The 15631-nt window shown below is 37.8% G+C and overlaps 1 protein-coding gene across 1 annotated transcript in view; it reads left to right on the forward strand.

The window, feature by feature from the left end:
- Positions 1-15631, forward strand: part of dom (domino) — a 485316-nt gene that overhangs the window by 126974 nt on the left and 342711 nt on the right. The window contains exons 11-12 of the mRNA XM_067154429.2: positions 10139-10284; positions 10377-10475. Of these exons, the coding sequence (XP_067010530.2) occupies positions 10139-10284; positions 10377-10475 (245 nt within the window). The remainder of the gene's footprint in view (positions 1-10138; positions 10285-10376; positions 10476-15631) is intronic.

Genomic DNA, 15631 nt, shown 5'->3' on the forward strand with positions numbered 1-15631 from the left:
GCATCACATAAAAGTACAGTCAAATCTCTATGTATCAGTTTTCAAGGAGGAGGGGGAATATGAGGATGGATGTGGAAAAACTTTAAATGCGAGTGTCATAAAAATAGGGCAAAAGCGCCCAAACCCGTTATTGGGCGAATTCCAGATCGATCATGTCGCAATCTCCAGAAAGAATATGTGTGAGATCCAAAATGTTAAGAGTACGGAAGGGAGTTGTCGACTCAGACCACTACCTAACACAAATCAAAGTGAGATTCCAACCCAACAGATGCAGATCTAAACACAAAAGATCTCTAAGAGTTGATCCAGAATGTCTTCGACAGAACGCCACGACCTTTCTACAAAACATACGAGAGCAGGACCCCAAGGACTGGCCAGGCCCTCGTAAAACACTTCTGACATCAGCCATGAAATTAGGTCAGCCTCCAAGGAAACTCAAACATAGGTGGTGGAACATGACCTGTGATAAAGCCATTGATGAACGGACGAAAGCATGGAATCTGTGGAATGGACATCAAACAACTAAGAGATGGGAGACCTTCCTAAAAGTTCAGAAAATCTCGTCAAAAATAATCTGCAGGGAGAAACAAGCCTATGACAAAAATAGACTCGTAGAAATCGAACAAGATTTCCTTAGAAACAATTCCAGGAATTTCTACAAGACCTTCCGTGAGAATTTTTCCAGTTTTCAACCACCATCTTTATGTTTCCGTCGAGCAAACGGAACATTAGAAATGAGCACCAAAGAGTACTGCACCATTCTAGCTGACTACTTCTGAGACCTCCTCAATTGTGATCCTCCAAAGGAAAGACTGAACTTTGAAAAGCCCATGCCCAACCTCGATTCACAACCACCGACAATACAGGAAACAGCAGAGATCATACGATCGCTTAAAAATAATTAAGGTCCTGGAGAGGACGGCATCACTGCGGAGATGTGTAAACTTGAAGATGATCTTGTAAGCAAAATTCATGCAATCCTAGTAGAAATATGAGAAACGGGAATGATTCCACAGGATTGGAAGTGTGCATTAATACACCCATTGCACAAGAAAGGTGACAAGGCAGATCTAAACAACTATAGAGACATATCTCTACTGCCAATCGCATACAAAATTCTTTCCAAAGCTCTCTTGAACCGGTTAGAAAAACAGGCAGATCACCTGATTGGCGAGTACCATGCGGGTTTCAGAAAAGGTCGATCATGTGCAGAACAAATATGGAACTTGAAGACGATATTAAGCATTCGCCGAAGTGCCAGCTCTATCGTCACCTTTGTGGATTTTAAGAAGGCGTATGACTCTGTGGACAGACAGACAGTATTTGATACTCTAGAAGAACTCAGAGTGGACAAGAAGACCAGATCACTTATCCACCAGACCCTCACAAATACAACCTCTAAAGTGAAATTCCTTGGAGAAATCTCTGAGCCTTTTGAAATATGCACGGGCGTTCGTCAAGGTGACGGCATCTCCCCTATTCTGTTTAACTTAGTTCTAGACAAAATTATTAGAGAGTGGGAATAGGATATCAAGGGTGTGAACATCAGAAATTTGGGAAGCAAGGTCAATGTGAAATGTTTAGTATTTGCTGATGATCTCGCAATCATTACTAAGACCAAGGTTGAAACAAGGTATGCCATACAAAGACTACACAATATAGCATCAAAGGCAGGCCTCCAGATATCCTACGAGAAAACCAAGTACATCTACGTCAAAATAGCAAAAGAACTCCGCTGGAGATGGAAAACGGCACAATTTCACAGGTGCCCTCCTTCAAATACCTTGGAGAAATTATACTGCCATCAGGATTAGACAGTAGTGCCAATGTAGAAACAAACACCAAACTACATAAGGCATACAGACTGACGTGGAATTACTACAACAAAAGTGTCATATTGCGTAGTGGAAAATTACGACACTACAAGACAGTTGTATTGCCTGAAATCATATGCTTACGTGGTCACTCTATAAGTAATTGAAAAGCAGGAGCGGAAAATTCTCAGGAGAATTTATGGTTCGAGAGAAAATGGAATGTGGATTAAGAGGAGAACAGCGGACCTCTACTCCTTCACCGACAGGTTTACTGATGCCGTACGGAAAAGATACCTTAATTTCTATGGCCATATCTACAGAATGAACAGTGGCAGACTAACTAAAAGATTATTCAAAGTAATCAACTCAAAGAAGGTCAAAATGGATAGAAGAAACTAAGGCGGACCTCCAAGAAATAAATATCACTGACATCATGGAAAATTGTGGAGCTTTTAGAACAAAAGTAGCCAATCGTAAATTTAGGGAGAAACCCAAAAAGACAACTGGTAGGAAGTAGTCGACAGAACGCAAGATTCAACTCAGTGCATTCATGAAGAGATTTTGGGAGTATAAGAAGGCACAAACCATCAAACCAACTAACAAGTTCAAACGCGCTCTATGAATGGGCATAACGAAGAAAGAAGAATAGTGCGTATGGCCTCTGAAAGGAAAAAGAGAAAGAGAGAAAGATCTGGAAGAGAGACTGCAGGGGTGGAATCAGGAGTTTGAGAGAGATGAATTAAACATCAGCAAGGCTAAAACAGTGATGTTAAAGGTACGGAAGGGTGACAATCAGCCAGAAATGATGCTAAATGGCACTAAGCTGGATAGTGTCACAGAATTTAAGTAATCGGTTAGTATTGTATTGAATAGGTGGTAACTAACAAAATTATAAGAATTTGTATCACATCCCACTTAATCGAGCAGCTCGTCTCGTTTCCCCCAAGTCTTCCCAGCCCAAACTCATTTTTGCCAGTAGTCTTCCATGATTACCCTATCAAATGCCTTAGGTAGGTCAACCACAATACAGTCCATTTGGCCTCCTGAATCCAGGATACTTGCTATATCTTGCTGAAATCCTACAAGTTGAGCTTCGTGGAATAACCTTTCCTAAACTCAATCTGCCTTCTGTCAAACCAGTTATTAATTTTGCAAACATGTCTAATATAATCAGAACGAATGCTTTCCCAAGGCTTACATTCAATGCATGTCAAACTGACTGGCCTGTAATTTTCAGCTTTATGTCCATCACCCTTTCCTTTATAAACAGGGGCTACTATAGCAACTCTCCATTCATTTGGTATAGCTCCTTCAACCAAACAATAAACAAGTACGTACTTCAGATATTGTTCTATATCCCAACCCACTGCCTTCAGTATATCCCCAGAAATCTTATTAATTCCAGCTGCTTTTCTAGTTTTCAACTTTTGTATCTTACTGTAAATGCCATTGTTATCATAGGTAAATTTTAATACTTCTTTAGTATTACTCACCTCCCCTGTCTGGACATTATCCTTGTAACCAACAATCTTTACATACGGCTGACTGAATACTTCTGCCTTTTGAATATCCTCGCATTCACACTCCCCTTGTTCATTAATGATTCCTGGAATGAGCTCCTTTGAACCTGTTTCCTTAAAGTACCTATACATACCCTTCCATTTTTCACTATCCTTAGGTGACTTCTTTGCTAGATTCAATTTCCTAGTAGGTTCCTTCAATTTCTCCTTCCATAACCATTTCTAACTATTTCGTTCCAACCTGCACCTCCTTAGTCTTTACTTCTCTGTTATAATATAGTGGATCTTTACCATTCCTTACCACCTTTCAAGGTACAAACCTATTTTCACATTTCAACAATTGCTTTAAACCCATCGCAGAGTCTATGTTTTTATTTACCATTTTCCAGTGATCATAGTTAATTTTCAAAAACTCCCTCATGCCTGTTTTATCAGCCATATGGTACTGCCTAATAGTCCTAATTTTAATATCTTCCTTTCTTTCACATTTATTTTTAACTACGACAAAAACAGCTTCGTGATCGCTAATACCATCTATTACTTTGGTTTCTCTATAGAGCTCGTCTGGTTTTATCGGCACCACTTCCAAAATATTTTTCCCTTTAGTTCCATCACTTTCTGAATCAGCTGCACTTCCCATATTAACGTATTTGCCATTTGTTGGTCATGCTTCCTGTCGTTCGCATTATCTTCCCAATTGACATTTGGTAAATTGAGATCACCTGCTGCTGTCACATTCCTTTCCATATCATTTCCAACATAGCTGATTATCTTATCAAATATTTCTGAATCAGGATCAGAGCTACCCTTTCTCAGTCTGTATCAAAGACATCAAGGTGGCTTTTATCTTTAGAGAAGAGCCTTACACCCGGAATTTGTTGTTTACAAATTCTTCTTTCACCAGAATGAATACTCCCCCTCCTACCATTCCTATCCTATCTCTACGATACACACCTCAGTTCCGTGAGAATATTTCTGCATCCATTATATCATTTCGCAGCCATGATTCAACTCCTATTTCAATATCTGGTAAGTATATATCTATTAAATTACTTAATTCGATTAGTTTGTTTACAGTGTGTGTACAGTTGAGCACTAACATTTTAATGTCATCCCTACTTGATTTCCAGTTCCCAGTGTGCTTAACACCGCTCCCTAGGCCACTCCATTTCCCTGAATGTACCTGCCTATAACCCTTCTAAACAAGTTTCCTAACTTATATGTACCACCGCAGTTTAAGTGAAGGCCATCTGAGTGCAGATCCCTGGCTCCTACCGACCCATTAGGGTCTAGAAATCTCTCTCCCAGTTTCCCACATACCCACTCTATAGTCTCGTTTAAATACCCAATCACCTTCCAGTCAGTATCTCTCCTACATAGTATTCCACTGATAACTATCTCCGCTTCCTACATTAACAAGAAAGGACATCTCGAAACTCCAAGTAGCAGAAATGAAGTTCTTAACCTTTTAAGTGCTGAGTTACCAGTTGACTGTTTGGTACCTCGGTGCTGAGTTTTTAAATTCGTATGTAAATTTTTTGAAGAAGCCTCAATTTTTAACTTATCAGTGGGGTGATTAGCTTAAAATGTTTATAAAAAGTTGGTTTTTTATAAATCTAAATGTAAATTGGAAATCCTACACTTATGTTCAATATTATTTTGAGAGAAAACAAAATTACAGTTGTGTGCCCGTGCATGCATTAACGTTATACAAAGGAAAGAGCCCAAAATACTATTATTTCCTAAATTCTGTAGGCAACTAATACATGTAACTTCTTAGAAGTATGTAAGTTGATATTTTAAAATACTTTGCAAACCTGGAATGTGGAGATAGTTAAATGTTTTCTACTGGTTTTTGTGATGCCGATATGTTCAACTATCTGCACCAACTCCACTTTCACAAAAGTTTGAAAAACGTCAATGATTTTCGGGTTGTCATCAAGGACTACTTGGCCCTCAGAGCCTGTCACAGTTACTTGAAACTCTGGTGAAGAAAAGTAATCAATCTGCCACAAAAATGGTGATAAAATAGCTTTTGTACTCGCCGTGTTTTTCTTCTTTCGTTTAGAAGGAGGCTCTTTTTCTCTCTCACATACAATATTTTCAGCACACTGTCTATCAATCTCACTTTAAAAATCGCTTACCAATTCATTAAACTGATCATCTCCATTATCACTTTCTGCTGTGGTCAATAACTGAAAGATTCTGTGAACCGAAGTAACATCGCTGCAAGAGCAAATAGACTGTTGTTCCACCATGTTTGTTTACATCACAGATGAACTCCACAGATGTCTACAAAAAGCTCTGTAATTTACTTCCTGAAGCTATATCCTCTGATCAATTAGTTCTACGTAATGCTCAATAGATGGCAGAATATGTTAAGAGATCAAATTCCCACTCGAAAGAGAACTGGGAAACTAAAAAGAAATTAAAATTCTCGTGCACCGTCTATAGGCGGGCGTAGCAGTGGTGGACCGGGCACGTCAGCTTGTCTATAGGCGGGCGTAGCACTCATCGGGTTAAGCACAATGATCCAGAAGACCAGAAGGGATAAAATCAGGAATGAAAAAGTCAGAGAAGACGTAGAGCTAGAAGACTCCTTACTCCAGAAGCTCCAAAAGGCAAGACTGGATTTGTCATGTGAAAAGAATGAGTGCCAACAGGTCTGCAAGAAAGGAGCATGAAAGAGAAATAATCGGGAAAGAGACCATTGCTCAGACCTAGAGAAAAAAAGACAGAGTTAGTGAAGAAGGATGTAGCGGAGAGAGGTCAGGATTGGGAGTGTATTGTGAACGAAGGGTGATTCATGGACTAAACAAAATGGAAGGGGCTCATATGGCACACCTGGAAAACTGGAGTGGTCAACGATGATGATGATGGCCTCTGAAGCCGGGTGCAGATCTTCAGAGTTGTCGCTTAATATGCGATCTACGCGCTTATGAAAATGTGGGTCTACCTAAGATTAATCCTAATGCGTAAGTCGGCACTCACACACACAGCCTCCGAAGCATGGGAATTAACTCAGGAAAGTTAAAATCTCCGACCCGATCAAGACCCCTTGAACCGAATTAGCCATGGAGCTGGACATGCTCTTACCATACATAACGGTATCAGAATATTGCAACCATGATATGTGCTATGAAAATACAAAGCGTGACTATTATGCCGTTTCGTTTCACTTTTCTTTACATCTTGTAATAACATTAAACCTTTAAGGTCAGTTTTTTTTTTTGCAAATTAATTATGTACATGGATATTACGGCGATAACCTGTATTTTTGGTAATATTCGTGAATGGTAGGTTAGAGATCCCACACGGCACTACATGGACAAAGTCACTTAGGTTAGAAATTCAATATGGTGTATCTTGGACGATGTCACAGAGGGTCATGCGAGCTGCCAACTTAGGAATTTGTTTCAAGAGCAGGCTAGTAGAAAGATTATTGGTCTGGCTTGGTTAGGTCCGCCTTTTAGAGACAATTGGGCAGGGGGCAACAAAGTGGTCAACTGGCCTGTACTATCCCACACACTCCACAAGGTATGACATGATTATTAACCTTATGATTAATTAAGATATACCCCTGCATGCCATGAGTATTTTAAACTGCGGGATTTTCTCATTTTCATCGAAGCTGGCAGCCCTGGCAAGCCAATAGAAACACTGAAAATGGTGGCAAATTTGACTCTTATGGTGCCCCTGTTTTAATTCTTGTAAATAAGAATACTTCCAGGGGCTGGTTAGTGGGTTGAGAAGCGTTGCTGCCGGGAGGCTTGTAGTGAGGTTGAGAACAAATAACCTGTCCACAGCACTCCTGCCTACATGATCCTTTCTCAGTACTTGCAACGTATGATAGGTCGTACATTCTCGCACAACAGGTTGCTGCTATTATATGCTAGAGTAAATAACTGTCTCTTTAAATACTGCATATTTTTTTTCTTAAGTAGGGTCGATCCATGCGGGAAAATTGTGGCAGAGGACAAGTAATTTTATGACTATAGATGCGATAAAACAATAGTTCGAGGAATGATAGATGCAGCAAAATTTAACATTGGTTTATATGGAACATTTTTGGGGCCGAATAAATTGAATCGATGAATACGGGAAAACGACAGTTCCGGGAACGATGCTTCGAGGTTCTACTGTAGTTCAGAAACCTTCTGAGAGAAACTGGAATGCGGCCAAAATGTAAGAAAAAACGCAGGGTTAATTATTTTAGAGCCTATTGATTTTTGCTTCTTTTAGTTTACTTCATTATTGCCTTATCTGCACGGTGACTGTGTGCTTCCTAGTAGTCATTGTGGCTTTTAGATCCGTTTCAATCATGTTCAAGTACAGACCCCGAAAAGTGAACAAATTTATGGAAAAGTTGCGTTTAAATCTTGGCCAAAGTAAGTTAAGAGCTGCAGTAAATAAATTTATGGTAAATCGGTGCTAGAAGAAACATGTAATTGTTCAAATAATGCCATATAAGCTCATATACACACTAACAATACTAAGAACCTAAATACACCTATGACATTTTTGGACATTGGTCTTGAAGTCTTAGGATATACCCATAATATGAGGAAATAGTACATTTAGTGTCCATATTTGAACACTGCATCCAATGTGCCCTCCCAACAACTGTCAACAAATAAAATGTGCTCTTGCTTCAGGTTCCTCATTGCTTCTTGTACTCCTGTCTGCCGTCCATTATGTGTTGTAAGTCTCTGTGTTTCAGTGTGTGCCCCATCCAGGTGAATCGTCTTTCAGGGAGGCGTTCAGGAAGTAGTCGTTCACCAGATTGAGTACATGGTTATTTGTTGGGAGCAGAAAATATTGAATTTTGCGTTAGCTGTGAATTTTTATGCAAATTTCAACTGAAAATGCGAAAAAGGTGAAAAGCAAAAACCTATGAAATGCGGAAACTACGTCGGAGCCAACTGCGTCCTCCACCCACCTTTAGATATGATCTGGGTGGCTGCATGTTTCGTGTGAAAATTGTCTTCATCAGTCATCAGTGACTTCTCCAGAACCAACAGACTTTCATTTAGCGTATTCTCGGAAACGAGTAGTGCCCGATGATGGCAATGGTCGTACTACTTTTTATCAATTATTACTGATAAACCTTATCTGCAAGATGTGCATAGTGTGTTCTTCCTGAATTCTGGTTTCATGTAAATTTTTACGGAAAAGCTGTGTTTCTACTTCCCATCGTTCCTGTTTGAACTTCGTTGTTCACAAGGTGAAGTGAATAAATCTCCGTTAATCATTGCGGCTATGGGGCGCATGGCCATAAATGCCCATGAGATGGCTTGGCAATATTCTGTTGAAGTTTTACATGTCACACATTTATTTACAAAGTTTCACAAATTTTGTAATTGCAGAGGTGTGCAGGTAAAGGACAATATTTTAAAACATTTTAACAGTGAAAATTACATATCAACTTGGTGAGAAATTTCTATCGCTATCACTTGTCTATTTCAATCTCAAACAGAAACAGCCCTCTATTATGGAGCGATTGGACAGCTGCAAATGTTAGTAAAAACTTCCAGAGATCACTTGGCTTGTTTGATCTGATTTTATAAAACCTAATTTTCAGAAAATGTATGCTAATTTAAAAAACCCTGTGAGTAGGGGACGCAGACGAATACACGGTATCCCCTGCTTCTCATAAGAGGAGACTACAAGGGGCGACCAAGAGATGATTAAGTTCAATGAGACTACTTGTGAATAGTACCATCACGGGAGGAACACCATGAGTCGCCTTGACTTGCAGTTAGTAGCACTATATTAGGTACACAAGTTTGTGATTAGTAGCAACAGAGCGGTTCACTGTGGGTCTCCAGCACCTGTGATTAGTACCACTACATGCGGAAAACCATGGGCTTATGTTGCCTGTGATTAGTACCATTACGTGAGAAACACCACGGGTCTGGACGCTGTCTGTGATTAGTAGCACTATATGAGCGACACCATGGGTCTGCTTTGCCTGTGATTAGTACGTACTGTGTGAGGAACACCACGGGATAGTACGAGTCCGTGTGGTTAGTACACCTATATGAGGAACACCATTGATTTGCGTCGCTTATGAGTGGCGCCATAATATGAGAAACACCATAGGTCTGCGTAACCTGTGCGACGTACAATACTTGTGAGTAGTACCATAATATGTGGAACACCATGAGTCGACGTAACTTTTGATTAGTCCCGCTACATGAGAAATACCATAGCTCTACTTTCCTACCAATAAGTACCATTATGAGGGGCTGTTGACTTGGATTTTGGACCCTTGTGACAAAAAGCGTAATTGATTCAGGATTGTGCTTGGGACGCAGTCCCTTGGTCAGTAATATTATTTTTGTGGGAAGGTGGGGTGTTGCCCGTCAGATCCACGGATTAAGTTCATAATCAATGTTAGTCGTCATTTTGAATCCTAGTCAGTGAAATTATTTTTAATTTTCAGTATTGTGAGCTGCCGATTTGGTATTTCATCCTATTTTATCGCGTCCCCTTTTAATTAAAATAGGTAAATATAGATAACAACTGTAAAAGTAGGCCTTTTAAAGGCTCTGAAATTATCTATTATGATTTTGTATGTGAAACAGATGTGTATAAACAAATTTCTTTAGAAATAGATACTCAGGAAAAAAATGCTTGTCTATTTTTCATTTACAACATACTGTACTAACAGAGTTAAGCTGAGAAATTGAGACCTCATTGGAACATAAACATGTAAGAATTCCTCTTGCATGTCATGAGAGTAATTACCTTTATTTTGTTGTTCTTGCATAGTCAAGTAGTTTTTCTTTCTCCTTTGTATAGAAGCAAGTGTTTCTGGAAGTGAAGAGGTGGAGGATGAAGAGGAAGAGGAGAGTAGTGATGAAGAGGAAGAAGAGGAATTGAGTGATGGAGGAGGCATTGGTTTAAAATCCTTGCTGGATGATACCTTGGAGACTTCTGGCACAACCGTTCGTATATTTCAATCATTTGTATTAAAATTTTACTTACAAGTACAATTTTTCGTTAGCTTGCTTGCTAAAATTTATTTTTGGTATTTTAGGGGCAAAATGACAATGAACGAGCTAATAAGGAAATTACTGACGTTGCAGCATTAGCTGAAAGTATACAACCAAAGGGGAACACCCTCTCGTCAACTAGTGTAAGTATTCTATTCCTAGTTGCTTTCACTCTTGAGTAGACCTTATTAAGATGTTATGACTTACATGCTGGCTGCCTGAACAGGGATCATTGAAGCTTGTCTCAGAAATTGAATTTTGAATATGTTATTCGTAACGGTGATGCAAGAATGCGTTTTATAATAAGGATTTTATGAGATGATCGTTTTGCATTCCCTGAAAATTTATCCACATAACACACTTTTTCCCATAAATTTTGCATTTGTTATGGGAAGAAAAATCTGTAATGAAGAAATTAAGACGTATTGAAACAGGCACGATCTATAGCGTGAAACGGTCGATTACAGTCATGACCGGAATTGAGGGCGTTGACTGTGTGAATTGAGAATCGGGCTTACATCGTATGCAAGAATTTGATTCCTCGTGATATCACATGCCTGTGTGCCACAATCTGAAAAGTAAATCCAGTGGTAGATGAGTACGGAAGAGTCATAGAATTCTAGACATTTGGAATACTCCATGTGTATTGTAACTCTAGCCAAACAACCTCCAAAATAACCACACAACAGCAAAGTTTAAATACTAACATCAACACAAGGAAGAAATTGATTACTTACCATGCTACAGTATGTTTAATACATGCGTGACGGGAGTTGCTGGAAATAGCCCAAAATTAGAAGGAAAAAACGCATGAACAGGGAGGGATCTCTAATCAAATAATGGTAGCAATCAGAAACTAAGGGACACCAATCTTGGAGAATGCAATAAAACAAGTCATCAATTAAATAAATAACTTAATAACCCGAACAAGTTACAATACGTTAAAATTGCCTCCAAAACAGTACCTTGTTGCCTATGGGAAATTCTCTATAATTAGTAGGTTCTTCTTAATTTACAAGAACTAAAAACCAACTAAAATAAGGAAATGCATAATTGATAAGATTCCTCTTAAAAATTTCTTTTACTGAAAACTTATGATTAATGAATGTGAAACCAGAAGAAAAGATGTATTATCATAATGCACTTGAATGGAAATTAACATTAAATAAGTAGATTGATGAGTGAGCCAGACAATTAATAAAGGATCCCATTGGATAACACAGACAAAATAACCCAAGGTAATCAAACACAATCAATTAATATCAGTCCAAGTAACAATAATAATAGTGAAAGCAAGAGAACTACGGGAAGAAAAACCCAAGAAAACTAAGCCCCAAGGAACCTTTAAAAAAAGAAAAGGATAGAGAAGTATTCATAGCAGGAAATTAACAGATTAAAACAAATAAGTCCGCGAGTAATGCCTTCGAGTTTCACTCACATTAATTTTACTTACTTCAAACTCCATTGAATGAAATAAATTCAACCTTTTGTTTTGAAATGATCAATCATACAAGATATCGGTAGAATGTTTCTTACACCTTCTGACTTCTTTAAAAAAAAAAAAAAAAAAAAAGACAATTCCTAACGATCCTTCCATGTAATTACTTCACGAACACCATTAGCGCAAGTTAACTAGAACTTTGAACCACCAAATACAGAAACATAACTCAAAGATCAAGAAAAATTTCAAAAACTTTCAAACCGACGTATATGGTAACAAACAGAATTAGGAACGTAAGGAAAGGATAACCTAACCATAAAATGAATCAACAATCATCAACTGGAAATATGTCTAAACCGAGGGCAAATTATTTATGTCAATTAACTAAATAATTAATAGAGATTCACTTAGTAAAAAGGATTATTCAACAGGAATCTACATTTCGCAATGGTTTACAATGTTAGATCTTCTTAGTAGTAGTTTCTATACAGTAATGTAACTAATGCGTATTACCATCTAATTATTTAACCAATTCAGAAGTTTGATGCTTAATTTTCAAATTCATTTTCATTTCTCATTACATACAATTTTATTTCAAATAATCAAATGTCTCCAACGCAAGTGATATATATCTGGTATTCACAAGCTGATGCATCGAAATCTTGAGCATCTTGTACATACACGACAAGGAATCGGCCATTACGAATAGGCAACTTTGGAAGATGCTCGTTTTCATATACCCTGCCCGGCTCGCTGGAAGGGCAAACTGATGATGATGATGATGATAGTACTCGGGATGAGTTCCTCAAATTTATTCACACAGAAGATATGTTAAACTTGATAGAGATAGTTTTAATCGTGTTATTCTTTTCGAATCCGTGGTGCATTACCATGTGGTACTTACAATTCACATCATGCAAAGTTGATCACAATCCTAGGGAAATATAAGTTGTTTATTGCATAGCACCCAGACTGAAAACAAATGACAGTGGAGTAGCAGGATAACCAATAAAGAGCGAACAGGGAGACTGTGGTTATATCAGCACCTTCGACTGTCATTATAGCATTAAAAAATAATTCATTCGCATGCAGTAAATAAAATAGCTGTCAAGAATTTCATAGTTTGGTCCGTATTGAATCTAGATTCACAAAGCAATGAATGGATGTATGGGCGTCCACCTATTCAATACAAATTATGTAGGAGTTTTAAATCACCACATTATTATTTATTGCATGGGGCTAACTCAGGGCGAAACGCTGGCAACCAGGAATGAGTTAGCTGGAAAATTTATAATGTCCAATAACGGACCGTTTATATTGGTATTATAGTGGAACATGTCGTCATTCATCTATTTTAATATCTTCATTTAAGGTGGAGGCAATCTGTGACCTCACTTGAATATGTCTGAAATTTTGACTTTGTAAGTTAAAACATCAGAGGGCCTTGGTGGTTGGTGAAGTCATCCTTAGGTTTACTGCAATGTTCCGGAATTTTTTGAATTTGATCATAATCAAGATGAGTAAGGTCAAGGTGTATCCCAGTATCATCATCTACACGTTCAAAGGAGACCAAAATAGAAAATTTAGAACACGTTACGCTAAAAGGAATTAATGGAGTAGGTCAAAATTAAAAGGTAAACACCCTATCTTGAAAGGTCAAGACAATACCGAGGTTGGCAGCTAAATTCCACTTTTGAGGCGGATGCTGTTTCTGATTATTATGTTAAAGTATCATGTGAACCTCTTGTACTTCATTGAACATATTCTATGATGACCATACTATGTCTGAATGTTGCAGATGGTGTTTTACCTTTATCTGTGACCTTGTTGTCAAGAGGCATTTGTCTGAGAATATGTTGTTGCTTTGTGGAAATTCTAGTCGTACTGTTGCAGTACGATTATACGGCAGATATGCAACAAGGTTGCACCTAGGATAAATTGGCAAGACAAATAACTATGAAGCATTTAACCTTCCAAGTAAATTTGCTAATTCTAATCTTAACAGTAATGTATCCTGATGTTTTATGTCTGTTTCCACCCGCACCAACACAATCAGCGACTTTAGGATTAATTTTGGGTAGCTTACATGAGCAGTAGTGATAATCATAAAATCTTAAAGTGGATTTAATCAGACTGAATTCAACTTTATGTTTGGAAATTTAATATGCACATAAATTGCACATTTATTTTTTGATGCTACTGTCATAGCTGGAAACTTCATTTATTTTTTAATTTTTATTTGTGTGTCCGGAGAACAGGGAAATGGTACAAATTCTTATAATTTTGTTAATTACCACCTATTCAGTACAATAAAAACGTAATATAAACTTACATATTTATTAAGATGTTGATATGGTACATGTTTCGCTCCTTTTTCGTGAGCATTATCAGCCAATTATTATTTACTTAAGGTTATATAAGATCATGAAACAATTCTTTTGGATTAAGATTATGCCTATAAACCTGATTGACAAATCTTATAATATTTTGCAAGTCATATAACAATAAAATTATGTCTAAGTTAAAACATATTTGTCTGAAATCTATCTAAGTCTAACGAAACTCATCTGGTGAACATCCTTTAAAATTATTTTTAAAAAATAAAAAAATAAAAAAAACTTTTGAGATCTGGCTAATTGTATTGATTCAGTGTTGCTTAACTTGTATGATTGTCGTTAAAACTTCGTTAACTATATTGGACATTTTTCTGCAGTTGATGTCTATGTTATGGACATTTAATTTGTTCTCGTTGTTGCTGGAGTAACATTTATACAAATGTATTGGCATTAATTTTATATTGTCAATACGAGAATATTGTTGATGAACAAACTTGTTGATGAAACACTTTTAAAATGTTCTCGTCTGTTCCAAAATGGGCTTGTTGGTATATTTTTCTTTCTGCTGCACAATTGTCTAGTATTACTCCTAGCCTCTTGAGAACTACTTGTTGTTGTTCTGTTTGCACTCCTTAAGGAGTAACCAAAATATCTGGAGTTTTGGTGATTTTTTTTTTTCTCTTTCCAATGTGCTTGTGATTAGCGATGGGCAGAATTTAATATCTAATGCGTTGGAGAACTTTTTAGAATCAATATTTACATTCAAAACCATTTTCTCTAGTTCAACATAACCTTTAAAAGTCAATGTAGGCCTAATTCACCCAGTACAAGCTTTCCAGAAACTTACTACAGTGTACCGGTGACCAAATTATAATGCAAGATAAAAAAAAGTTATTTCGCCATCATATTGGGCGGTTACTTTATTTTATTAGATTAGAGAATTAAAAACTACTAGTTATCGATTTTTGTTCAGCTTGGGCTTGCTTATTAGATTTTTCGACGAGCATGGACGATCATAATTGCTAACATGAAAGAAGTTTTCACGGGAAACTGTCAGTTTCCAACTGAATGTAAAGTATCGAGATTTTAACTCGTGTAATTAATGTTTGAAGACGGCTGTGCGGCCTATCTTGCCTGCCTCTCATCTGGAGGCCTCGGGTTCGATTCCTGGCCATGCCAGGCGTTTTTACCTGGATATGAGGGTTGGTTCTAGATCCACTCAGCCTACGTGATTACCGTTAATTGAGAAGCTATTGAACAAGATGGCGACTGCAGTCTAGAGAGCCAGGAATAATGGCCCATGAGATTTGTCACACTGATCGTGCGTCACCTCGTAATCTGCAGTCCTTCGGGCTGAGCAGCGGTCACTTGGCAGGCCAAGGTCTAATAGGGCTGCAGTTTGGTTTGTTTTCGGAGTGTTTGTAATATTATAATTATACATATTTAACTAGCTGATGTACCCATGCTTCGGTACGGGATTCTCAGAAAGACTGACTGTGGTTTTCCTATCTGAAGTTGATAT

This window comes from Anabrus simplex, chromosome 10, assembly GCF_040414725.1.
Source record: "Anabrus simplex isolate iqAnaSimp1 chromosome 10, ASM4041472v1, whole genome shotgun sequence".
NCBI lineage: Eukaryota > Metazoa > Arthropoda > Insecta > Orthoptera > Tettigoniidae > Anabrus > Anabrus simplex.